The sequence below is a fragment of the Mchenga conophoros genome, linkage group LG17, assembly GCF_057382185.1.
Source record: "Mchenga conophoros isolate Kocher_MC1m ecotype Shallow Benthic linkage group LG17, M_conophoros_male_GT1.1, whole genome shotgun sequence".
NCBI lineage: Eukaryota > Metazoa > Chordata > Actinopteri > Cichliformes > Cichlidae > Mchenga > Mchenga conophoros.
In genome coordinates this window covers 383,417-411,063 of record NC_140542.1, presented here as the reverse complement: position 1 = coordinate 411,063, position 27,647 = coordinate 383,417, and the positions used below count along the sequence as shown (strand labels likewise).

Sequence of the window (27,647 nt, the reverse complement as noted above, 5' to 3'; positions counted from 1 at the left end):
TGCTAAAATCCAAATCCCACATTTTAAGATTTAGAGTAAAAATCTGCTCAGGGACATGGAGGAGCAGCCGCTCAGAGTGTAAGTCTGCTCAGTGAACACAGGACGCAGCGTCCGGTTAAATGTAGCTTCTGGTTAAATCGATGCTGTTTATGTTGTCCATGTTGATTATGTTGTTTCAGCTATGATGTTAGAGGATCTCCGTTTCTAATACAAACACGTTGGTAAAAGAAAAATATGAAAACCCTTCCGTTAACAGGCGTGTAAACCTCACCGGGTCAGGGTCTTGTAATTGTTGATTTTTCGGAACTGTTTAGATGCAAAAATGTGACCACTCTCATCAGACTTAAAACAAATTTCAGAAATTTTAAGCGTTTCTTATTAACTTCAGATTTATATGTTATAAATACGCGTTTCACTGCTGAACGTCAGTGTTCATCCACCCCCAGGATGGGTTCTAAAGCCGTCCGCCTAATGTAAAATGTGTTTAAAGGTTTGAAAATATACGAGGTCATCACTTTTATTTCGGCATAATGTATTACACTGAAATATACAGAACCTCGTTAAAAACTTGCATGATTCAAGGTTGCATTAAACAGTCTCCAGACGTAGAGGCATGTTTGATATTTGCAGTTTGTGGTGAAAAATCTGCACTTTACCAGAATATATTAACGTCATTTTAATTAAACAGAATGATATCCACGAGTTCTGTTGATTTATTTTATTTTAATGTTATTTTAATACGAACTCTGCTGCTATTGGTCCAATCGAAGTATGCTACAAAAGAGCATAAAAAACCTTTTTCATATCACCATTGTCAAATTTTAGAAAAATACAAGTTTTTAAATTTTACTAATTTCAAATTATTTAAATCTGCCTGTCTAATATACAAAGTTATACATGGTCTGGCACCTCCACCAATGAGTGATTTTATTAAACAAAAGTCTAGCAGGTCTCGACTGACTCGAGCCACTGTTAGAGGTGATTGTGAACTGGCATTCAGGCGGACCACCTTTTCACAGAATGCTCTGTCAGATCAGGGAGTGAGCTTCTGGAATAGTCTTCCACTGTCAGTGAGGGAAAGTACAAGTCTACCCATCTTTAAGAGTCACTTAAAAGGGCGGCTGAGGGACACGCAAACATGTGATCATGTTTAATAATCATGCTTTATATTGGATGGGAAAAAGAGTTAGTGTATTACAAAAAGGTAAAAACAACTGTTAGTGCAATGGGTGAACGCGATATCACGACAGTCAGGGCATGTGCAATACTGGGGTTTGTGCAATATAATTGATGTGTTTCCGTTATTGTTGTCTATACTGTCCTCTGTGTCCACTCTTCTTGTCATTGTTTGTTCTAGTATAATGTGATCACTGTTTTTGTCCTTGTCACATGACCTGTAAATAGTGTCTCTGTATGTTTTTACTAACTTGTGTTTAACACCAACCTGCCAGAGGGTCTGCAGATGGAAATTAGCCCAAGGCCATAATCTGGCATATTTACATTTGTTAAAATGTTCATTAATATGTATTGTTCCTCTTTCTAAAAATAAATAAATAAATAAAAATAAAAGAGGCACTTTGTGCTATTGATGTTTCAGTGTCCAACTTTACCAATGAGTAAGGCATCATTCAAGTCCCAAAAACACAACAGATGTTTGGAGACTGTCTGATGTTTTCCAGAGGAAATCATCTATGAATTGCCTTGATTGTTAAAATATTAAAACATGCGTGTTTCTAGTTTGGCGTGTGGGGACGTTGAAGGCCGTCTGAACGCTTTGTTCAACCGAGTCCAGGCCATCCAGAAGAAGACTGGGCAGTTTGATGTGAGTCAGATGCGTCACATTATCCAGTTATCATTTAATTTTTTTTAAATGATTTGTGGGGTTTTATATCTGTTTAGTTTTTTTTAAATGTAAATTTGACAGTTTTTTCTTGTTATACTAGCTGTGATTTTAGCACGGTGGCACGGTGGTTAGCACTGTTGCCGCACAGCAAGAAGGTCCTGAGTTCAATTCCACCATCAGGCCGGGGTCTTTCTGTGTGGAGTTTGCATGTTCTCCCCGTGTCTGCGTGGGTTCCCTCCGGGTACTCCGGCTTCCTCCCACCGTCCAAAGACATGCAGCTTGTGGGGATAGGTTAATTGGATAACCCAAATTGTCACTAGGTGTGAATGTGTGAATGAATGAGAGTGCGAATGGTTGTCTGTCCCTGTGTGTTGGCCTTGCAACAGACTGGCGACCTGTCCAGGTTGTACCCCGCCTCTCGCCCTATGACAGCTGAGATAGGCTCCGCGACCCTGAAAAGGATAAGCGGAAGTGAATGGATGGATGGATGTTTTTCTTTTTTTAAAATTATTTTAATTTATTACATTTTTATCATAATTTGTTTTTCCTTTTTCCACATAGACTTGCCTTTTTTACAGTAAGCTTTTTCTTAGAAATTTGCCATTTTCTATTCTTTTACCAGTTTTCCTCTGTAAGTTTGTCAGTTGCTTTTACATGAATTTGTCAGCTGTTTCTCTTTTTTTCTGGCAATTTTGCGTTTTTTCTTCTAAATCAACCGGTTTATTTATTTTCAACACACACTTGTTTATAGACTTGTCCTTACAGACTTTTTCTGGTAAATATCTCATTTTGTTTCTCATAAAACTTTTTATTCTTTTTTTTTTTCCATCTAAGTTTTCCCCCATCCATCCCCTTAAATGTTTTCTTGTTACCTTCAATGACCTGGTAGATCATTGTATAGAACTGTGTGTTAAGTTATCATATTAAAACACCTGTAATCGTCTTTAAGTTGTGGTGATTTTCACATCTGTTTTCCACCAGTTGCTGCTGTGTGTTGGAGAGTTTTTTGGAACGACGCCGGAAGCTGAAGCCGAGTGGCAGCTGTACAAAACCGGAGCCAAGAAAGGTGAAAAAATCTGGAACATCTGGGCAGATGCTCATCTTTATTGTTGCTTTTGACCACAGGGGGCGCTGTTACATTAATAGCATTGCATAAGAACTCAACAGCGCCTCCTATGTTCATGCTGAAAGCAAGCATGTTTTTTGGCTTTTTCTGAGGAAACTCAAAAGCCTCTTTTTTTCTCTGCGCCTCCTCAGCTCCCATCCACACTTACATCCTCGGAGCAGCAAGCCAGGAAACGGTAAAGAATTTCCCAAACGCCGATGGCTGTGAGCTTGCTGAAAACATCACATATCTCGGTAAGCGATCACACATATTCATGACCTTTTAATAAAAACATGAAACCAAAATGTGACACAGTGCTCTCATCTGTGCGTTACAGGCCGGCGTGGTGTGTTTACCGGCGTGTCGGGACTGCAGATCGCCTATGTCAGCGGTCAGGAAGCCCGGCAGGAACCAGCGCCGGCTCATTGCTTCACCTCCAAAGATCTGGTGGCCCTCATGACTCCTCTGACCAGCAGCTCGAAATTTAAAGGTGTTGACATCCTGCTGACATCGCAGTGGCCCCGAGGAGTGTGGCACTACGCAAACAACCCGGTAATGAAGATGTCTATGCTGCTTTAATTTTACTGCCTCTGACCCCACGAGATGCTGAATGGATTCTTCTGAACTCTGTTCGGCAGGAAGTGAACACAAAACTTTGTGGAAGCAACTCGATAGCCAGCCTCGCAGACAAACTGAAACCACGATACCACTTTGCAGCACTAGAGGGCGCTCACTATGAAAGACTCCCATACAGGTAAGCTGCAGAGTGGTGAGGGAGCTCACTGATGACCCTGTTAATTAATTTCTTCTGGATATCAAAGAGCCTTAAACCTGCATTATTTTGATTGGCCAGTAGGGGGTGACCCCCCTGGCAGAAGTCAGATTGATTCGAAGCAACTGTTTGGTTCTTGTTTTATGTTACTCCCATCTTTCACTGTGTCTATCGGCAGGAATCACATTGTTCTTCAAGAAAATGCTCAACACGTCAGCCGCTTCATTGCTCTGGCGGCCGTCAACAACCCTGCCAAGAAGAAGGTGCGTTTCCCTGCAAGACAAAGAATCAGTTACATGGAGATTATGTGCATAGCTGCATTTATTAAAACTTTGTGTCAAGGTTTTCTTAAAAGTTAGGAAAACATCAAAACCTGTGATTAATAAAGTCCTTAAAAAATGCTTAGAAACCACAGAGAAGTTAAAGTTTTCTTCGCTGACCAATGTTTCCAGTGCAAACAGGAAGCCCTAATAGCCAATTCAGCTGAACTAAATTTAGACTCTCCCTGTTATTTTAAAACTCTAATTTAGACCCTGGTTCTCCTGCAGGAAATGCAGGTAACAGAGCAGATCTGTGCTAAAAGGTTCCTGCTGTGAAAAATTCTCCAGATGTGTCATGACAAGTGAAAACCTTCTGTCTGCAGTATCTGTACGCCTTCAACATAATCCCCATGAAGACCATGGACCCCGCAGAGCTTGTGAAGCAACCGCAAGACGTCACAGAAAACCCGTACAGATGCCCCACGAAAGACAAGATGGACACACAAAAGACGGCCTTCAGCGCCACAGAGGAGGAGGTTTGTTTGGAGTCCTCTGTGGAGATTCATAGTCACTAGAATTCACCTCGACTCTTATCTAAATCACCTTTGAATGTGTATTTGAGGTTTTAAAGTACAAAATGTTGTTATATGTGTGCCAGGAGCCAGCCAATCAGTACTTCTTCGACCTGAGCAAGAAGCAGGGTGGAGGCTTTCGGGGCCACGGCAGGAAGAGGCACTCTGATGGAGATGGGCGAGGGCGAGACCAGCAGCATCATCAGGGGCAGCCCAAGCAGCCCCGCCGGCACCGTGAGTCCAGCCACACTCTGTTTATATCTGGTTTAAGAAAGAACTCATTAGTTAGTGTGGTTTTGTGAGGTTACACAGATAATTTGTTTTTCTGTGTGCAGCTCAGCCCTCGGGTCCATGCTGGTTCTGTCTGGCCAGCCCTCAGGTGGAGAAGCACCTCGTCATCAGCATAGGAACACACGTGAGTTCATGCTGTTCATAAATCTACATCACAGAAGCTCCTTCGAGACTTCACGTAAAAGCGTTAGAGCCGAGTGAGGATGATTTGTTCTGCAGTGTTACCTCGCGCTGGCCAAAGGCGGTTTGACTCCTCGCCATGTGCTGATCCTCCCCATCGGACACTACCAGTCGGTGGTGGACTTGAGCTCGGAGGTGGTGGAGGAGATGGAGAAGTACAAGTCAGCCCTGAGGAAGTTCTACAAGAGCAAAGGAGAGCGCTGTGTGCTGTTTGAGAGGAACTACAGGAGCCAGCATCTGCAGCTGCAGGTAGAAACACGACCAAGAAAACATGTTTTAATTCAGTGTTATTCGTATTGTTTTTTAATGATACTGTAGGGTGAATATTTTCTAATTTTGACAGATGCAGTGTGTAGAAGTGTAAAAAGTCATATTTTTCACTTTAGAGTGCAAAATTTTACATATTTGGTTTTATCGTTTCAAATTTGAGAAGAATGATAAAAGTTGAGCGTTTCATTTGTGCCACTTTTAATCTAAAATAACTAGCTAAAGCTTCATAATTCTATTTTTTAATAAATTGTTTTTTGCTTTTGTATTTTAAATTTGATTATGGAGGTACACAAGATATTTCACTGTAATAAATGATGAAGTAACACAAACTAAAACAAAAAGGTCAACAAAGATGTGGTAAACTTGTGCACTTTATGCAAAGCTGCTAAAATAATTTGAGATTGAGCGTAGAATTAGATAAATATTTTTTTAAGTCTGCTATTGCTGACATACAAGAAGCCAGTTATTCACAAAGTAAGTCACACCTGGGCAATAAATTAGCACGTTTAAACTCCTTGTATCTTTATTTAGAGTGTGATTCCTGTGATCCAAGCGCAGGAAGAGAAACGTAAAATGATTTTTTATTTACTGCCACATTTGCTGATCACTTTATTTATCATCTTCTTGTTATTATTGTCATTCAGGTTGTGCCGGTGCCGTTGAACCGCTGTGCCACAGAGGACATCAAGGAGGCGTTCATGGTCCAGGCTCAGGAGCAACAGATGGAGATGATGGAGATTCCTGAACACACTGACCTCAAGCAGGTACCCGTAAGCACACCTGGAGTACAGTGGTTTGGCTATTCTGGGATTTTTAACATCTATTTGAAAAGCTGAATTAAACGTGTGTGTTCAGATTGCTCCTCCAGGGACTCCATATTTCTATGTAGAGTTGGACTCGGGGGAGAAGCTCTTCTACCGCATTCAAAAACATTTTCCTCTGCAGTTTGGAAGGTGAGCATCAGTCCCCATTAAACACCCTTTGTTTGCCTGTAAATATAAAGAAGAGCCTCATAAAATTTCAGCACTGTCAGTGTCATCTTTTAAAGCTAAAATAAAACTGTTTCTTATGAAATGTTATGTATAAATGCAAATGTTGTCCAGATGCATTTTTAATCACATTTGGATTAGATTATTAAAATAAAAAGAGAAAGCAGGTCATTCTGTTTATACCCGTGTTCTCTATAAAATAACAGAATTATCAAAACATCATCAGAAAAATTACGTTATATCAGAAAGTGTAAAAACAAAAGCCTCCACAGGGGGCTCCAGAGAGCTGGACAGTCAGGACTTACCCATTATGTATACACAAACATACCTACAAACCTGTTTAAGTCAGGGAAAAGATGCTTTGGTTTGCAGAAAATTATTTTTTAGTCTCATGTTATTCAGTAATATTGGTAAATAATTATTACCAATAATTCTGCACACTGTTAATGTGTTTTGTTCACATAAATATGCACTGATCTAAAAATGACAAATTGCTGTTTCCAAAATGTCAGTCATGAAATTTTAGGGAAAAAAACTTGATGGGAGGTCAGAATTGCACTGTGGGAGAATAATGTCAGTGTCACAGAGTAACGGTGTGGGGGTTTTTGTGTGCGTGCGTAGGGAGGTTCTGGCCAGTGAGGCGGTGCTAAACATCCCGACTCGAGCCGACTGGAAAGAGTGTAAACAAAGCAAAGAGGAGGAGGAGGAGAGCTGCAAACAGCTGAGAGATGACTTCCAGCCATATGACTTCACCTGGGATGAATAATTTACACACACACGTACTTGTACAGTTTGCTTTGTGGGGACCATGGATGATGCAATGCATTGTGAGGACAGTTGTTGGTATGATGCATTCCTCTTCATCTATCCTGAACATGAAAATTGAGTCAAACAGCATTTTTAATACAATGTCTTCTTGCTTTTGTTTCTACTTTTATGACATTCACTGTCATCTTAACTATATCAATCCACTGTTTCAGGTAGAATGAGATTGCATAGAGTTAAAAGTTTAACTTGGTACGGAGACTGGATACTATCTCATTTGTACCGTGTGTTAGCATTAGTTGATTTTGTTACCTTTGGATAAAGCTGTGACCAGTCTTTATGCTAAGCTAACTGGGTTCAATTCTCTGGTGTAATGCTCAGTAAAAATTTGCATCATATCTCAAACAATTTATTTATTTTTTTTTTAAATCAGATTTTGTTTTACAAAGCGTGTGTATTTCTTTTTAATAGTCACAGTGAGGAAATGGGAGTATAACTGTAAACCTCACTGCTGGGCTGTCTGTTTTTATTGGTGTTTGGGGAAAAAAAAAAAAAAAAAAAGATGATTTCTAGCGTCTAAAATGTGACTAGTAACCTTTTGTTGCCACCCGTTTATAAACACGCGTGTTATGGTTTTCGAAAACAGTCTGTAGTGTAGTTTGGGTTCCCCCCTCCCCCTGCTAGGGAAAAAAAAAAAAAAAAAAAAAAAAAAAGACAAAAGAGCAGAAATCTTGAGACTGATGAAATATTTAAAATTATGAACCAGCTCAGAAATATTTTATTTCTACCACACATATGGGTAAAGTTACTTTTAATGCCTCTTTTTTGTAAATATAATCAAATTTAAAATGTAATTTTGGATTGATGGTCACATTTTCAGTATTACCATGTAGTTTAACACACCTCCCACTGTGCATTGCCCCTACAGAAATACAAAAATTCAAGTCCAGATAGTTTTATTCGTTTTTTTTTTTAATGTAATTTTTTATTCAATTGTACACAAGTGTTAGCCAAACCTTATATTACAAATAAATAAAAATTGAATAACCCATTAAGCTCATTTTTAATTTTTTAGAGTATGTTAAAATTGCATTAAATGTTTTCCTAACATTTGTACATTTGACTGTATTGTACCCCTTTAGCACTCACAGCAAGCACTCCATTTAAGACAAATCTTTGTTTTAGTTCATTTATTTGACATCTTAAAGACATGAACTGCAATCATTAAATCATTTGCATAAAACTTATAAAATAAAAAATAATCAAAGCTTTTAATACGCAGCTTTAAAACAAAACATGGGTCATTAACATTCATTTAGCTGCAAAAACCCTGTTAGCTCAAACGTTTAGCAGATTTTGTAAACATAACTTAAAGGAAAGGATTTAAAGAAAATGGGGCGTCCACCAGGGGGCAGCAGAGTCGCAAAAGTCTCCTTTCACCTGCATATGCTCAAACCTGTCCTATTATGAAAAGTAGGTTTTTGATTTAAAAGATTGTATCAGTTATCACTTATCAGGTTACTTTGGGTATAAATAACTCGCTGCAGACCCCACAGAGTGGAGGAATTAAAGAGGCGTCATTGAAAAGGAGCCATACTCTCACAGGTCGACGAAGCCATCCTGTACGGACCCAAGCAGCACACAGAGGGACAAATGTTGTTATTCTTTCTTAAATGATTTGAAGCAGCAGCAGAGTTAAAGGTGGACGGCGTTTCATGGGTTTTTACACATAGTCCCTAGACCTTTTAATGGCACAGCAGAGCATCATGCTGAAGATCATCCCGAAGATCTGCAGAGAGTCACAGGACACAGGAATGTGGCATTAAGAAATAAACCACACTGTTTACAAAAGTGTCAAAGTTTCCATAATTTTGTATTTTGGTTATTTAAAATTTCACAATCTTGATAAGTTCATTTTAAATATTTTCTATGATAAAAATGGACCAACCCTGAAAAAAAAATATTACCAATTCCACCTTCTTGAATGTAAATATTTAATATTTTTCTTGTTCTTCTATGAAAGAAAATAGTCCTTGGGGATTGATTTTTTTGGTGGCATCAGGGCAGGCCAGTCAAATTTCAGGGGCCAAACCAAGTAGAATGTCTAGTTAGTGTGAAACTACCACACAGTTTGGTAGCTAGCCAATAAAAATCATAGCTAGTCATCATCAGACTTCATATTTAGCATTCTGTACTCATGACTGAGCCATAAACTCACCAGTAAAGTGTTTATTGATGTCATATATGAAGTAAGTAGTAATGTCGTTTTTCATAGATTTCTACACATATGAAAGTGTCTTTGCAACCACAGATGTCGCCCCTACTGGGGCCAGGTTTACAACATTTGTGAATTGGCTTTGTTTTTAATAAATAAATCACGAGCCAGACCCACTACTAGAACAATGAGACACTTGGCTTTTTCTAAACCATTTCTAAACCTGACACATTCTAGGCTTTGTGCCAGTTTAACAACCATATGATAGCTTTACTTAAGGTTTCAGTACATGTGCATTAGTGGCAGACTCACCATAATGAGTCCAATGCCGATGCCAACTCCACCAATGATGTGCAGCTTGTTGTTAAACACCTCGTCAATAGCAGCGGGACAGCTCTGCAGGAGGGAAGCAGGACCGTGAAGCAAAAACAGCAAAAACAGGTGTGAGCTCCACATCTTATTTTAAACCAAATGTCTGATGCAAATCTGAGCTTGATTTCTACAAAGCCAGAATACCCTAGAGAAAAATGTTAGCTGTAGCACTTTTTAGTACAAATCTCTTAGATCTTAAAATGTTTAAGTAAAAATTTACATGATGTGACACGAGAGGTCATCTCCCTTTTGTTGCAGTCTGCCTTACCTTGGTGACGAGGATCTCCAGCCCCTCCTGCTTGGGGCAGATATCTCTGGCAGCATCGATCACCGTTCCTGTTGGACCGCAGCAGTCGAGCTGCAAGGGGGGGGGGGGGAAATAGCCCACACAGGTTAGGCAGTCATCTGTTCTGTTTCAAAATAAGGAAACAAGTTGCATAAAAGGTGTCCAGGTGTGTGTTCTCACTCCAAAGTGGATGAGGCGGAGGGTCTCCTTCAGCGCTGGTTGTTTGGTGTCCTTGTAGTTGGCGTAAGTCTGTTTATAAAACTCTGTGATGTCCTCCACCACCTGAAGACACACAGACAAAGTTAACACTCCTGTCAATCAACAAAGAATGTGTGCATACATGCGAGAGACAGAAGGGGAGAGTTAGTTACTCGGTCGCTGTTGGAAAGACCCCAGATCCCGGCAGCCACTTCTGCAGCGAAGATGAGAAGCAGGAAGAAGAAGAACTAAACCGGAAAACAAGAAGATTTGGAGTGTAGACATGATTTTGTTTGGTTATCAGTCCTGAAAGGAAACTGAGTGGGTTTTTACTTTTATCTGTCACTTTTGTCCAAAGTTTCCTCAACCAGTGGTAAAAAAACCATAGATTTATGTGTGGTGAACATAACATCAACACTTTAAGTTGTTGTGCACCAGCTCTGCTGTTCACCTTTTCTGTGCACAGAGCTCAAATAACAGATGACTAAGGAAGAGATGACCTGAAATGTAAGTTAAAACTAAAGCCATTTAATATTTAAAATGACGGCTCAGAGTAGATTGAAATTGGTGGATGTGATCACATCCACCAATTTCATATGACCATTTCAATCGCAGGACAAAAACATTTTGTAAAAACATAACAGCAAATCGCCACCAACAGTCACATCACACCGGAGCTGCAGCAGCCAACACGCTTGTGGTGAAATTGAGGAGTCTTTCCTGGTGATCGGTGTGATTACAGCCCAAACATCTCTGAAATGTGCCAACTGAAAAATCTGAGCATGAATTCATGATTCACAGCAAAGTCACCCGTCTTTAATGTAATGTGGAGAACTAAAACACAAAAGAAATCACTCACCAGTCCCAACATGCAAGGAGACTCTTTGATGGCTCCGCAGCATCCCAGGAAACCCACCACCATCATCAGAGCCCCTGCTGCGATCAGGATGTACACGCCTGCAACAAAACATTCAGATGGGCCAGAGGAAACAAGCATTCTGGGGTCACCTGTGCCTTTAAGTTCCCAAGGCCAGTTACAAACAAAGGAGACACGATTAAATTAAAATTTATGCACATAATCTCAACCTCAGTGATATCAGCACCACACTGTTCAAAACATTTAACAAAACATTTTTTTGTTTTGTTAAATGGGATGCGATTCACTCTGATGTTCAATTCAACAGTTTAACATTAGAACTTGATGCTCCATTCTTAGGTTTGTTGTTGACACAGATTTAAAAAAAAATTAAAGGATTAAGAACAGGTTCAGTTATCCATGTGACAGTGTAATGCAAGCGTATCTGAGCGAGTGTGTCTGTCTGTGTGTGTGTGGCCCCTCGCCATACCATACAAGGCAGGACTTCTTATCAACCAGTCACACCCCGTACAGTTTGCGACCTTTCAACGGACTAACGTGTAAAAAGCAGAAGTGACGAGGCTGCTCACTCCATCGTAGAAGCATGAAAACCTAATAACGAGAAACATTTTATCAGCACATACACAAGAAATTGTTGGTACCCTTCGGTCAATGAAAGAAAAACTCAATGGTCACAGACAAAAGTAATAATAAATAAAAATTCTATAATGTTAACCAATGAAAGTCAGACATTGCATTTCAACCATGCTTCAATAGAATTATTTAAAAAAATAAATGCATGGAACAGGCCTGGACAAAAATGATGGTACCCACAAATTAATATTTTGTTGCACAACCTTTCGTTACGATTCCTGTAACTGTCAATGAGACTTCTGCACCACTCAGGAGGTATTATGGTCCACTCCTCATGAGCAAACTGCTCCAGTTGTTTCCGGTTTGAAGGGCGCCTTTTCTAGACAGCATGTTTCAGCTCCTTCCAAAGATGCTCAATAGGATTGGAGGTCAGAGCTCATAGAAGGCCACTTTAAAATAGTCCAATGTTTTCCTCTTAGCCATTCTTGGGTGTTTTTAGCTGTGTGTTTTGGGTCATTGTCCTGTTGCAAGACCCATGACTGTGACCGAGACCAAGCTTTCTGACACTGGCCAGCACATTTCTCTCTATAATCCTTGATAGTCTTGAGATTTCATTGCACCCTGCACAGATTCAAGACACTCTGTACCAGATGCAGCCCCAGAACATAACAAAGCCTCCTCCATGTTTCACAGTAGGGACAGTGTTCTCTTCTAGATATGCTTCATTTTTCTGTCTGTGAACATAGAGCTGATGTGCCTTGACAAAAAGTTCAAATTTTGTCTTATCTGTCCACAGGACATTCTCCCAGAAGCTTTGTGGCTTGTCAACATGTAGTTTGGGGTCTTCCTTGGTTGTCTCCCATGGAGTCCACGTTGGCTCAAACAACGACGCATGGTGCAATCTGACACCGATGTTCCTTGAGCATGAAGTTCAGCTTGGATCTCTTTAAAAGTTTTTCTGGGCTCTTTTGTTACCTTTCGGATTATCCGTCTCTTTGATCTGTCATCAATTTTCCTCCTGCGGCCATGTCCAGGGAGGTTGGCTACAGTCCCATGGATCTTAAATTCTGAATAACATGTGCAACTGTAGTAGGGTTGGGTTTTGATTATTGATTTATCAATTAAAATCAATTCTAGCTTGGATAACGATAATTTAAACTTTTTAAAATTATGCAAAATTGCAAAATGCTTAGCTGTGTCTCTAATAAAACCTCTGTAACTTTGCTTCACTTCAGCAGCATCAGGTAATGTTCATATGTTGACTAATGACTTTTGTTTTTGATCTACTGCAGAATATTTTTAAGGTTATCTGCTATAAAATCCCAGGCCAGGAAAATCACCTTCATGTTTTTCTGTTTTATCCTCAGTTACTTTGACACAAAGGCATCTGCTGTGATGCTTACACCTTTGATAAAGTCTCAAGTGTCAGCTTTCTTTTTATAGATATAAAAATATGGATATTTGATACGTGATCAGAATTTTAATATTTCTGACTGAGGCAAATAGAATCGATTCGGGACCTTGTGAATCGGAATCGAATCGATTTTAGAAATCAGTGACAATACCCAGCCCTAAACTGTAGTCACAGGAACATCTAGCTGCTTGGAGATGGTCTTATAGCCTTTACCTTTAACATGCTTGTCTATGATTTTATTTCTAATCTCCTGAGACAACTCTTTCCTTCGCTTTCTCTGGTCCATGTTGAGTGTGGTACACACCATGTCACCAAACACAGTGACTACCTGGAGTCCCATATATAGGACCACTGACTGATTACAAGATTGTAGACACCTTGGATTAACATGTCCCTTTGGTCACATTATTTTCATTCTTTTCTAGGGGTACCATAATTTTTTCCAGACCAGTTTCATGCATTTATTTTTTTTAATAATTCAATTGAAGCATTGTTGAAAAGCAATGTCTGACTTTCATTGGTTTTAATTTATTATTACTTTTATCAGATTAAAGTTACTTCTGTGACCATTGTGAGTTTCTCTTTCATTGACCAAAGAGTACCAACAATTTTGTCCACGTCTATATATCTTAGCACAAATGACAATCTCAAAAGCATCAACTCTAACAGAACCCATGCTTTGTTTCTAATAAAGTGTCAGTGAGTGTACAAGTGCATGTGGAAGGCTGATTGGAAATCAGCCCTGATTTACCTGCTCAAGCCTTTTAAAAATGTAAATGTACATCAGTGATTTGCATTCTGGCTCATAGGGCTGCTGCCGCTCTGATTCGAACAGACACGAAGGCCTGAGAGGCACCAGAAGCTGTTTTTAATGAGTTATTTATCAAAAACACCTTCAGTCACGATCTGGTGAGTGGGAATCAGCTGCAGGGTGATTTAGAGCGATGATTCGACACTTCAACGGTGACTTCATGAGGATGAATCATAAACAGGCTGTCGGATAACAACAACAGTGAGCGCATGAGCCACACACACAAATACTCCTCCAAAGCCGTTATTAAGATGTTTGTCATGTCAGGCCCGTCCTCCGTCTCCTCTCTGCCCACTTCTCTTATCAGTTTGATGGATGCAACGCACAAAGACGGGAGGGTGGGACAGTTCCTCCGGGAATACAGAAGTCTGAGAACAAAGGAGTCCCTGTGCGCCGGGAAGAATGAGCGCTATGTGTGGAGGGATCTGCTGGGTTGGACGAGCCGCCTCGCTGTGGACCAACTTTGGCCTCAGCTGCCCTCCGAGTGCCCCGCCTCTCTGAGGTCAGGTTATATCCACGTCCAGAGCCCGACAGAGCTAAATGCAGCTGTAGTGCATTTAATTTGAAATTATGACTTCCTCCACAAATATAAAGATTTCATTCTAGAAACAACGCTGTGGTTGTTAATAAACAGGACGAAGTGGTTACTGGGGACTATTTTCAGCTGCAGATTATTCGGCACGGTTTCTGCTGGTTGGAGTGAAATGAGTAGTGTCAGACTTTACATTGATAGGACAGCATGATAAAACGAACAGACTCGTAATGTGCGTCAAAGCTACACTACAGACACGTCAGCTGTAATTACAACAACACCCACCACCAGCACTCCATGGCAGGTTCAAAGACCATGATAGTGGAGGAGGAGCTGATCATTTCCCCGTCTTTCTGTGCAGTTTGAATCTTTGTATGTTCTTTTTGTTATTTTGTGGTTTATGGTTGTGAGATATCCAAAAATGTAAAAGTGAAGCTGCTGCGATTAAGATGCTTCACCTGTGCTCTATAAAGGGTTCTTGCCATCCTCAAGGTTATTCTCCTTCATGGTCTTTTGTTTCCATGTAAGTGTTTTGCATCCAGGGTTTAACCAGCAGGGGCCTTACCCGTAAAGAAGACAGAGGGCGACTCCTCCCCTTCGAACAGTCCTGCCGTCCTGGAGTCAAAACGCAGCCAGAGTCCCACAGCGAGCACGCCGGTTCCTGCCAGCTGCAAGACGAAAAACATGTTTACTGTCTCTGAAGGAGGTTTAATGTTCTCTCCGTGAGACTATATTCAAATACTAGTGTCATTTTGCACATTTGTCCTCATTTACAGATATTTACAGATAAACCACAGAGAAACTCATGTTAAGCAAAAAGATACAGAACTAGCAACTGAGCCAAGAAAAGGACTGAAGTCAGAGAGAAACTGAGCCTCTACACTTCTATCCAACCGCAAGGGTCGCCCCCTGGTGGGCATAAAAAAAAACCCAATGCAGCTGTAAAGGCAGTTTGACGCAGACTTCATTTTTCATACAAGCAGAAGCTATGTCCATGTCTGTGGTCTGAACCTGCAGAAATGCTTCTAAAGCAGGCATTGCAGCACGTGTGACCTTGTTCCTGATGTTTGGAAGAACACTGTGCTCACAACAAGGTAAGTTAACAGAGCCAGCACCACCGGAGCACTTTTTCAAATTGTTATTGAGTTATTATCCACTCTTAAAATAATGAAGGCACATACAGCTCAAGTCTGTCGCATTAACAGACACTTTCATCAAATCCAACAACAGCTGTAGGCGCGGGTCGATAATTCCGGGGGTCTAAGACACAGGCAACACATTACCAGTTAGATACAGAGAGAAGAAGTGAAAAGCCCGAATGAGGCTGGATTTGAGAAGTATCACCTGACTGAAACCACAGGGCTCACCTGGACCTGCCTCACAGCACTCCACTGTCATTACACTGTATACTCGAACGATGACCGTAGAAAAAAATAAAGCACACAACAAAAGAACAAAGGAAAAGATGCTGCAGTGTACAGTACATCAGAGGCAACTTTATCCTAAACATCTGAGTTAACTCATAAGAACCAGACTATAACAGCACGATAATCTGAGACGTGCAGGAACAAGGAGAGTATTTGATGTGAACGTTATTTAGAGATTGGGGGTTAAACAACATGCAGAGACATGAAGAGGTGGACACCCACACAGTGGCAGCTGATCGAGTATAAAGCATCCTACCTTAGACAATAACCAGATTAATCCTGCTTTGCAGTGATTTACAACTGAGGTTGTGTTAAAAAACACAGAAAACTACAGAGACCATGAACTCATCCCTGAACTTATGGACCCATCAGTCATTTAGACAGGTGTTCAAAAACAGCTGCTCAGAGCAAAATGAAAGAACTGGCTTTTGTAAGGTATGATGATGTGATGCTTCACTGTTGCAAAACTATGTGCAGCTAGTATGGAATGCAATGGTTTCATATTCAAATCAAAGTATGTTAGTGTGGATGAATAAGAATCCCTTTCATTGAAGGTGAACATGAGGCTAACGTTTGAGGAATGAAGTTCGACTTGCTGCCCGGCTTATTCTCCTGAATCCAGACCAACCCAATCACAGAGGAGCCATCCAGGAAACATGACTTCAGTACATGTGGAGCCTCTGCACAACGGAGACTTAGATATGAAGGCATCCACAGATAAATAAATGACAGCCATACTTTGTCTCAAACAGTAATTACCCACTACCATGACTCAGAATCACCTCAGCAACCACAAAACAGTTTACATCAACTCTTTGTTGCCACCCAAATAACTCCCATAATGTCCTGCAGCATGACGCTGACGTCTGTTGTTGTGCAACAGGGAGTATATGAAGCACACCATAAAGCATTCAGGCCGAATGGCAACACTTTGCCCCAACATGTCCTCCGTCTGGTTCCTCCTACGGTCTGCTGACCATGATTCAGGATTTTGGTTTTTTGGGGTGGGGGTGCTATCTGTAAATCAAGGTCTTGAATTCTCTCTTGAAAGTTTGACTAACTCAAATATAACTCCAAATACAATTCCAAAATACTTGGCAAATTAAAATTTTGAGATATCAAAAAAAAAATAAAATAAAATAATTTATAACAATATTAACTAAATAAAGAGTGAAATAGACTAAAAAATAAATAAATAATAATAATTCACGTGGAGTGTGAGGCATAAATTATGATCAGTTATTCTTTTAGGAATTCTAGAAATGGTTGCCAAATCATACAAAAACTCGCCAGTTTCCCCTTTCTATCAAATCTTATCTGCTCCACCCTGGCCACAGACACCATCTCATTAAGCCACCTGTTAAAACACGGGGCCGAAGAAGACCGCCACTGTAAAAGAATAAGTTTCTTTGCAGCCAGCATACCCATTGTAATTATCTGTTTTTGTGAAAAGGAAAAAGATTCGACTGATGCAAATGATCCAAGTATAGCCAATGTACCATCACGTGGTATGTTTTTTCCTAAATTGGTTTGAAAACCACATAAAAATCTGGCTCCAAAAAGCATTCAAAACAGGGCAATGCCAAAATAAATGTGCAAGGGAACCTTCACCAACTTTACATCTGTCACATAAGGGAGATACAGAATTATAGATCCGGTTAAGTTTGAGTTTAGAAAAGTGTAGTCTATGAATGACTTTAAACTGGATTAGTTTATATCTGGCATTTATTGAGCCTTTCTGAATATTGGACAAACAATTTGATCATTGCTCTTCAGACAGAGAGACCCCGAGGTCTTCAGCCCATGTTTTCCTAATTCGGTCGGAATCAACTGGGATTGTAAAGCACTTAACAAACTGAGATATCAAATGTTTAAAATTTGCTTTCCGAATTATATCAAAGTATGTATAACTTCGTGGCTTCAGTGGAAAGTCTGAAAAGTTTTGTTGAACAAAATTCCTTATTTGAAGATAACGAAAAAAATGTGATTGAGGTAACTGAAACTTTTCTTGAAGTTGAAGGAAGGACATAAATTTGTCATCTGTATATAAGTCCTCAATTTCAATCCCTTTCCCCCCCCCATTCTAAAAACACCCTATCCATTTTACCTGGTTTAAACACGTAGTTATGTATTATTGGCATTCCTACTGAAAAATCAGGTAGTTTGAGAGATTTCCTCATTTGACTTAATATCTTTAAGGAGTGTTTAACAACAAAATTACGACTGAGCGAATTATTACAAGAACCCGTGTTAGAAAACAATAAGACCGGTAATGAGGCTTCAGATACTGTTGTTGCCTCTACCTGGAGCCAGATCGGAAGCTTGTCATGACAATAATCAATAGGCGAACCCCACTGCCAGTACAATAGAGCTCTTGAATTTGCTGCCCAATAATAATGTCTAAACACAGGGAGACCTAACCCCCCGCAGGAAGTGTTTTTTTGAAGATGAGCCATGGATATCCGAGGGGGTTTTCCTGCCCAAATGAATGAGTGAATCAATGAATCAAGCTGCTTAAAAAAATTTAAGTGGCAAATGAATAGGAAGGTTTTGAAAGTTGAAGGTCTTTTTCTTTTTTTTTTTTCTTTTTTTCCCTTTTTTTTTCTCCTTTCATGCTTATAAGTTCACAAATGTTAAAGACAGTAATTGTTCTCAGTTGATTTGTATAAGCATGTTATGTTTAATTTAAATGCAGAAATAAAATTTAAGAAAAAAAAAAATTGAGATATCAACTCAAAATTTTAAATTACTTCTGTCTGACAATTCTACCCTGTTGGACAGCTTTATTTTTCTAGCCAGCGTTAGCTCACCAAGGCATACAAATAATATGACAACGAGCGTAGCAGCTTACCTTGTTTTTTAATGTCATTGGGAAAAATTCCCTTTCATTGTTAGTTTTGTATGCTAGCATTAGCTAGTGTACCATCCTTTTATTGTTGTTAACCAGAATCCTTAACAAAGAAACACTTTAATATGGGCGTTAGAGGCAACAGAGGGTTAGAGTTAAATAACAATCTGTTAAAATGTTTCAAGTAGCAAATATTTAATTCATTAAAAAGTATTAGCTAACATGCTGAAGCACAGCTGTAAATTCCCAACTGAGTTGGAGGATCATCACGCCATTGTTTTCTGTAAAATACTAGACGTTCATTAAACCCGCAGCACAAGTTGACTGGCTGTACTGTACTGTGAACACTGTAGTGCCAGGTTATCAAATAAATGCTCCAACAGATAAAACATGAAGATGAATACTCGTAGGCGAGGCCTGTAGTCAATTGCAAGATAAACTCCCTACAGAGACTAAAACAGCATCAGGCTGTAAACATGTAGGAGAATTAGAGGCATCAGCTGCATAATTCATACACCTCTAAAAGCAAACACCATTGCTTTCATTCACTTTTATCACACAACTGTGCGTTTCAGGCTCCATGTCAGATTAACCTGTAAGTCAGTCATCCAAACTGGGATGCACAGACTTGCCTGAAACATCATAAGGAGGGTCATTTTATATAACGCCTTGGGCTGCTCGACTTAGTGTGACCTCAATGTGAGTAAACTGAAAGTAGAAATCTTCCAGCAATCAGAGCCACACCTGTAACTGTCAGCATGTGACATCATCCCATCGCTGGTTTGTCAGCGGTAAGTCAGCCAGGCACACCTTATGATCATCATCAGTAAATCTTTCCAAACGTAGCCTCGAGCTTAAAGAACGCAGGATCAGTTTGCTTTATTTGCCTTGCAGTCGTTGTCTGATCCAACCACTCGCTCTGTAAAGAATGGAGGTTTAAGCCTCTGCACCTTTCACTAGTGTCACTCAGTCTCAACGCAACTTTCCACTTCATCTCTACACTGCGTTGCAATAAACAGGGCTAGAATAGCAGGAGTCCATGTTAACATGAAAATAGAGCATTTTAAAATATCCGTCATAGACAGCAGAAGTCAGAAATGACCCCATCATGTTGTGAAAGTAAAGTACCACATGTCTGTGAAGGTTCTCAGTCATCCAGGTCATCGTAGTCAAAGGAGCTTGCAAAGAAAAGCGTCTGGACTTCTTTAAGTTACTTGAAGATGTTTCACACCTTGGCTCAGGCGATTAGAGGATCATCAGGGGGTCCTTTTGTCCCTCTGTGGGGGGTCACTCCCACTAGGTTTATATCTGGGACTCTCCACCATTTGACCTTAGAACTGAAGAAGCTTCTCGGATGAGAGGTGAAACGTCTTCAAGCAACTTAAAGAAGTCCAGACGCTTTTCTTTGCAAGCTCCTTTGACTAAAGTACCACATCTTACCTGCTACTGTTTGAATGCAAGTATTAGTTAATGTATGATGGATAACTTTCCACTCATTCTTCATTTAATCATCCCTATCTAATTATATATAGTATATTGTCCAGACTAGTCAGCAGATATTCAAATTAATCTCTTCACAGATCAATAGATTTAAATTCCAGTATCTGTATATGAATATTGAGACATCATCAATGCACTACCATTAACTGCAGTTCCTCTTGTCCACTTGAGTCGATCCCTGTCTACACTCAGGTTACAACATCCCGCTTTACTTTTTAAAAAAAAAAAAAAAAAAAAAAAAAAAAAAAAAAAAAAAAAAGCAAAAACACAAACAAAACAAACAAAAAAAAAATCATGTTTACAGGCAGCTATGAAAACTATTTTAGTCTCTGTGGGTAGTTTCAGCTTTCATAACTGCAGGTGGCAACTTTATCACAAACCATGAGCCTCCTAGACACTAATCTGAGGGAGTAAACTCAATTTTCAGCCAAGTTTAGAAGAATGAACTTACAAATCATACGGCTTCATGTAGGGCACGCACAGTCCACTTCAGTTTCAGTAAATTAAAGTAAAGTGAAAATCGCTGGTTATGAACAATAGCAGAGTTCATGTGAGAAGCCTTCTCACATCGCTCTCACGCTTGTCTAGTGCACCATTACCAACATTTGCAGAATATTTAACATGAATTAACCCAAATAAACATTTGTCATTAATTTGTAACAATAAAAAAAAAAGGGATATAGAAAAAAGAAAGGAAAGGACGTCTGGCATCCTGAATGCTGGGGATGTTGGTATTAGTGAACCACAAACACTCTAGGGACTCGACTGTTGTGTGTGGAGGAGATGAAAACAGCATTTTCCCCTGAGGTTCATGTTGGCTCTCATTAACCACAGAGCTGCTCTGCAGCACTATTAGCCATGCAGAAACAACAATAACCATGACGAGGTTAGTTTGGGAGTTCTGGTGATGCACAGGCTGGTACCACCTAACAGCAAATCAAAAGTAGAATTTCTCCCATGTTTTGGAAAATAAAACTGCAGTTTTTGTGAATGGAGTCTGGTGAAGTGTAACTGTAACTGCTTGTGAGGACAGGTGAAGCAAAACTGATTCCAGGTGTGATAAAAAAAAAAAATTAGTGGTGCTGTTGAACCTACAGCTCTTCACACTGTGGGAAACTTCTTCAGGTTAATAATCAGAAAACACTCGAGGCCGACTCAATGTAAAATCAGTCTAATCTCACGTTTGTGTTTGGAGGAGGGGGCCAATAGACGAACTTAAATTAGAGGGCAGGGTGGTCCACCAATGAGATGGAGTCCTACAGGACAAAAGACCATTTAACAGCCGGAGGTGACGCACTGCAGAGACACAGATACACATTTTCCAGTCGCCTGGAAGTTTATCACTCACTCCAGTCCTCTCATCAGTGCTGGCATAAATTTCTGACAGGTGCACATTGTAAAATAATGACCTGACATCCTAGCAGCGCAGCTTCAGCACACCTGAGTCATATGCAAATCATGTCTTTTCTTAATATATACACCGTTTAAACTTAGGTCAGACTTACACCTCGGGTTTTACCTCATGTCTAACCGGTTTTTATTTGCATTTATCAAAACCATTTAAAAAGCATTCCAGTTGAACTGTAGTGGTTGAAGCTTCTGTTACCGTCCCTGTATATTTCCCACCTCGTGGTCCACAACCCACAGTTTGAGAACTGTTTCTTTGCAAGCAGTTTTGCTTAAAATAGTTAATGCCATTTATTCACAGTCTGTTTAAAATCTGTGATTTTTAGACTTGATTCTGTAATTTCTGTAAAATCCCTCATCCTGGAGATGAATCAGGAGGCTTGGGGATCATTCACTCTCTCACCTGTATGTGTGTGACGTCACCTTAACATAAAAGTGGCTCAAAGCTACCCGGCCAGTTCTCTTTGTTCTGTCCTGCATGCTGCATGCACTGCACCAAACCACCAAGTCAGGCTGTAATTTCATGCTGCCCTACAGTCACTGCAGTTCTTGAGCAAATTAGCCACTCGTTTATCTTGCCCTTTCATTTTGAGTCGCTCTGCACGTTTTCCAAGCATGTCCATCTGTCTGCAGTCAAGGAAATGACATTCTTCGGTCTCCTGCCCATCTTCATTCCTTCGCCTTAAACTGCATTAACTTTTGAATCAGTTTTAGCAAATATGTCAAAACTCAGATGTGCCGTGTCATTCCATGTCAGTTCCACCTGACCATCTACCTGACCATAAAGGGGAACATTTTTAGGAAATTCCATCTAGAAAATTCCTTAAGCTCCTGCAACAGTGAGTCATCAATCACTCATCCATCCATCTGACCACAATTCACAAGCCCCCCCCCCTTCAGTATGACGTGATGATTTCACATATTTTAATGGCCGTGGTTGCCACAGACCATGTACTCATAATACTCCTGAAGTCAAATCCTTTTGCATCGGAGGTGACCGAGATTGTGACCATTTCAAAGGCACCAGAACTTCTCGACAGTCTTGTGATGGACTGTGAGGTTGATAAACTGTCACAGCACTGATGATTTAGTTTGCAGAAGCAACAAACTGCAGCATTTACAGAGATTAGTGTGGGACATAAAATAAAGACTGGAAGCGAATTAAAAGCAAAGATTTGTGAGCTGAAACTCCCCAGAAGGAAGTGCTACGTGGGTTTGCGTGAGGCCACTTTGATTCTTTCAAAGAGCCTCGATGACAAAAGCACAAATTTAATGATGGTTTTAGAGGTTTGAAGCTCCCAAAACATCAAAAATAGTCAAATTATTAAAGATTTTGTGGCTCCAGCCAAACAAACTCTGCCTGTGTTTTAGATTGTGAGTCTTTCCTGAAATCTGATCCAGTCACAGAAACCATCAAACAATCAAACAAAGCAGCATAATCCAAAGCAACCAAACCACTTCAGTCCACTCACTAAACCAGGCTACGTACCCAGAAGAGAAAGTTGAAGATAAACACCAGGTACTTGATGCACTGTTGTCTCTTCATGGTGCTCGGATCTGTTTATATCTTCTTACGCAGAAAAATGGAAGAAAAAGCGCCGTGAGTGTCACACAGTGAGGAGGAGAAGGAGAATGAAGAGAGGTGACAGAGAGAGGCAGCTTTTGTTGTGAGCCACACCCTGCTGAGCACTCACCTGGCTGAGGGAGGAGCTAGAGGGGCACACATCCAATCGGATGTGTGCTGCATAACCCAGCTTGTCTAACACAGGTGAAGGCATTTAACACCTCTTGACTTTTCTAAATACTCATGAAAGGTGCCTCAGTACTTCTTGTATTACCTCCTTTAACACTTCCTTTATGAAACAAGATGTCAACTCCTAACTCACTGTGGACCACCATTAATTAAAAACCTTCATATACCTCACATGTGGCTCATAAATGTTAATCGACACTGTGTTTCCCAGTTTGATTGGCTGCTAGACTTGAGGCTGAGAGAAAATCTGCTTCCTGTGTGAAGAACAAAGATTTATATCAAATGATTCAGTTTAAAGTTTGATTATCTTTCATTTATGTGGCTTCAATAACAGCCTTTAAATCAAAGTGGCCACACCACTAATGTCAGTTTTCCATGGGGATGAATTATTACCCACAGTACAATTCATAGAAAGGTTTAAACCATCCATAGAGAGCACAGAGGCTGTAAACATGTTTATTTCTGCTTTTTTTTAGGTGACATCATGCAAATACTGTTCAAGAGCAGTCTGCCAATTTGGACATGATACAACCGCCGGTTGCTAGGGAAATAATGTGGCAGTAGTTCCTGGAGGTTTCTGCCTCTCTCTAAAGAAGCTGCTGCACCAAAAACCTCCTTCTGGTTTCTTTGGTTGTCTGCAGTTTGTCTGCAATTACTCTAAACTACTAAAGCAGTTAAAGCAGTAAAGGTTGGAAAATTGGAAATGGACAAGATTCGCCTTCAAAGTAAAAGCTGTGTCTGAGCGCTGCAGCCAATGTGTTACAAAGGGGACAACCTTTAATTTGAAGGGAAATCCTTTTTTCACTGTCTCACTACAGCTCAGAGAGTAGCTGGAGAGGAAATCTACATGCAAACTTCCAAAGCAACCACAAGGTTTTTGGCAACAGGTTGGGGAATACTTAATTTTCCCAAGCAACAGGTGGCTGCCAGGGTGGTTGTCACTGACTGGTCTCTAGGTCTGTGTAACCGAAGCTTTAACAATCACATTCTCAGCAACCACTGGTCAGGGAACCCAGTTTCCCCTCATGACACGTGGTCTCTAAGTCCGTTTGACTCGAGGTGTCCAAGTTAACATCAAGTGTCTGCAAAGCCTCATTAAAGTTAACCCTATATCATAGAGCGACCATATTTTGATTTCCAAAAAAGAGGACACTTGCGCCAGTCACAAAGAACTTTAATAATACAGTTTGCTTAAAGAAAACGTTAACATATTTAAACTATGCCTTCTCTGTGCGGTTAATGAATGGTGAAATAAAAATATGTCATATAAGCTTTTAGAAGTCAGCGTGTGCAAAAAAAGAGGACAGTTGGTCATCCTACTATATCATCACAATAATGTTGGTGACGCTGCAGCTAACCAATCACATTGTCTCAGCGTTCAATTACAATTAGCCCAGAATTTGGCTCATGCTATTAAAAACTATCTCTAGCAAACCAACATGAGTAACAAAAAACCCCCAAAAAAACCCAACTTGATAATATATTTATTATATTATATAAATCAATAAAGGAAACACTTGAAATGCTTAGCGTTTGTTTCAGAAGAGGTTTATGTAAACAAAGGCACTTCTTTCTCTCGTCCCTCACATTTCAAAGCTATAATATCACAGCAGTTTAATCACGTTATTGCAATGCAGGAATAATGCCAACATGGGGATCTCAGATAAGTTGGGCAGTTTAATACTGGAGTCTGTGGAAACTGCCTCACTCTATAGGGCCTCCAGTGGATGCTAGAGGACTGCAGTTTCTGGGACTTGCTTAGCCGTAACTGATTCTAATTGGAATAAAGCATTTTAAAAGTATGCTCTTTGATTGAAAAGAAACAAAGAGAAACAAACATGTTGAGTGCTGTTTTTAAGATAAAAACACTCTTCCAGTTTAACCTCTGTGCTGCACAGCTGGACTCATGCTGTCAGTTTTAACCTCCATACTCCTGCGTTTGGCTTTAAAAACAGATAAAAAAAAAAAAAGACGAGCTGTTTCAGAGGAATCACAAACAAAAACTCCACAGGTGTATCCTCACACCTCTTGGGAGACTCATTGTTTGCTGCAGTAACTCAACGCTGCATCGGCTCCCAGTGGACCCAGTGAAACCAACAACGCCGGCTTTGTTGTCGGCCTCCGTTATCTCTCCCCGCCTGTCTTTTGTTCGTCACTCTCGTTCTCTCTAAGGATGTCTTTAGTGATAAGCTGCTGTTGTTTGTTGAGCTCAAACTCTGATGGCTTGACTGAACTCGATCATTCATCAGAGAAAGTGAGTGAGCAGCTCGACATAAATGAGTGAAAAAACTGGTACAAATAATTCAATCCTTAAAAAGATTTGTTCTGCTCATTTTCAGCTCCATGTTTTTATTCGTAGACTCCATCAGAGGAGCTTTGGATGATTCACAGTTCAAAATAATCCCCATCTGTCCTGTGCTGAATGATATGAAGCTTATCAACAATAGCTTACCAGAGTCAATAAGGAAGCACTTAATATTCCACTTTAATGTCCCATATGGAACAAATCAGACATTTGATTCCCTTTAACTCAGTTCATATAGTCCAGGGTGTACCCTGCTTTTCAGACCCTGAGATGGATAGCTAGATTAGAAGATGGTTGATGGATGGTTGATTTATTTCAGATTTTTAACCTTTTCTTTTTTCATTTTCAATATGAGTTTGTAGTGTGGTAGTAAAAATACGTTTTAAAAAACGATAAGATTTGTGAGAGTTTTTTCATTTTAATAATAAAAAAGAAGTTATTTCTTTGAACTGATGGATGAATTTAAAATGTACATCAGGACTTTTAACATGTAAAGGAGTGTTTTACATTCCTGAGGTGGAGGTGTGGACCCGAGGCTGGCCCTTCGACCCTTTGACCTCTGCCCTGAGAAATCATTCAGACTTTTAAGGAGCCATCCTTCAGACTGCCTTAAGCTTCCTCGCTGCACAGGACACCTGAGTAGGAGGTGAAAGCACTGATTAGGCAACCGCTCTGTCTTTGAATGACGTGTTAGGCTCATCTACGCCCCCTACTGGATTTCTGAACTACTGCAAAACCAACGAAACTTAAAGTCACCAGAAATGAACACCATCAACTAGCAGGCTGTTTAGTACTCTGAGGAACACCGAAGCTGTTCCGGTGGTTTGTCGTGTGTCTGCACTTTATTGACGCTTTCCGTGGGGTTTTCCTTTAATTTGTCAGCTGTCTACAGCTGCTGCAACAGCATCCCAGAATGTCAGAAACAAGAAAACAGAAAAATGCGAAGTGCGGTTTTAGTGGATAGTTACACAAACACAAAATTAATATTATCAGCTTCATATAAAAGAGCACACACAAACCGGGACGACTTTAAACAAAACACACTAGTGTTCAAAATGCCATAGGCTAAATCAAAACAAAACGCTCCTCGGTTCATCTCTGTTAAACACAAACCACATCACACAAAAATACATTTTCATCTTTCCAGGCTCAAATTTGAGAGATGAAGACTTATTTCTGTGCGCAAATGAATAAACACGGGCGGCTGGAGCTTTAAATATTTCATCCCGCGTGTTTAAACTTACCCAGAAGACGAAGTTGAAGATGAAGAGCGCGTACTTTACGCACAGCTCCCAGCTAGTTAGAGCCGTCATCCCTGCGGAGTGTTCAGCCGTGTTTGGACTAATTCAGTCTTGAAATTATCTCCTATTTCTCGCTCAGTGATGTTCGTGGTTCCTGCTGTCGACCTGTCGCCGTTTGCTCGGCTCTGCTCAGACAGCCTCCGATCAGATCAGCTGCTGCTGGGAGGAAACAGACCATCGACTGCTCGACACCCACAGAGAGAGAGAGAGAGATCTCTGTACGTCTTTGTCTTTTGTTTGGACTTTTGTTCATCACAGGACCGAACATCAAACTTCTGAATAAAACAATTCTCCAGATTTATTAAAAACGAAACCACAAGTCTAACAAAAATCCCGTTTCCGTCAAATCTACAGAGAACAGCCTCAGAAACTGAAATACCACAGTCAGAAATAAACACTGTGCTCTCTCATATTTATTAAAATCAAAATCAGAATCAGAGTTCAAACATTCAAATGTTTGACTGTAAGCCGTGTGAGTCTGTTTACACTTGCCTTTCGAAAAGCTACTCTGGGGTGTCTGTTAATGCTGCAACTGTAAAAATTTACATTTCTGAGCAATTTGGGCAATTTACTGGAGATCTGCAAACATCTAGAGAATACAGATGCAGATGAAACTTTGATCTGCAGCCGGAGTAAGGAGCAGGTGGAGGAGAACCTGGAGAAGTGGAAGGATGCTCTGCAGAGAAGAGGAATGAAAGTCACCATCCAAAGCAACAGAGTGCACAAGAAGAAGAGATTGCTGGCAGGGTGGAGGTGCTAACTAGTAGTTATTAATTAAACC

At 40.2% G+C, this 27,647-nt stretch overlaps 2 protein-coding genes across 3 annotated transcripts in view; one reads left to right on the top strand and one right to left on the bottom strand.

Annotated features, from left to right (window-relative positions):
- The first annotated feature begins 2 nt into the window (after positions 1-2).
- Positions 3-7,308, top strand: LOC146554784 (CWF19-like protein 1). Its single transcript, XM_085251048.1, has 14 exons — positions 3-78; positions 1,738-1,822; positions 2,825-2,909; positions 3,101-3,202; positions 3,286-3,500; positions 3,587-3,702; positions 3,899-3,983; positions 4,364-4,516; positions 4,639-4,786; positions 4,888-4,967; positions 5,063-5,272; positions 5,938-6,057; positions 6,149-6,246; positions 6,904-7,308. Exons 1-14 carry the CDS (start codon positions 56-58, stop codon positions 7,046-7,048), a joined length of 1,665 nt encoding a protein of 554 aa, XP_085107174.1. The 5' UTR covers positions 3-55; the 3' UTR covers positions 7,049-7,308.
- Positions 7,309-8,222: 914 nt separating this feature from the next.
- LOC146554783 (CD9 antigen-like) overlaps positions 8,223-27,647 on the bottom strand; it is a 21,528-nt gene continuing 2,103 nt past the window's right edge. Inside the window, exons 2-9 of one of the 2 annotated variants that reach the window (XM_085251046.1) lie at positions 26,810-27,047; positions 14,891-14,993; positions 10,978-11,075; positions 10,292-10,366; positions 10,101-10,202; positions 9,903-9,992; positions 9,575-9,658; positions 8,223-8,836 (exon numbers count right to left, since the gene is read on the bottom strand). In XM_085251046.1, the coding sequence (XP_085107172.1) occupies positions 8,771-8,836; positions 9,575-9,658; positions 9,903-9,992; positions 10,101-10,202; positions 10,292-10,366; positions 10,978-11,075; positions 14,891-14,993; positions 26,810-26,878 (687 nt within the window). In that variant the 5' untranslated portion in view covers positions 26,879-27,047 and the 3' untranslated portion in view covers positions 8,223-8,770. Of the gene's footprint in view, positions 8,837-9,574; positions 9,659-9,902; positions 9,993-10,100; positions 10,203-10,291; positions 10,367-10,977; positions 11,076-14,890; positions 14,994-22,996; positions 23,156-26,809; positions 27,048-27,647 lie in introns of those variants that run through there. The other variant, XM_085251047.1, reaches the window with a different exon arrangement.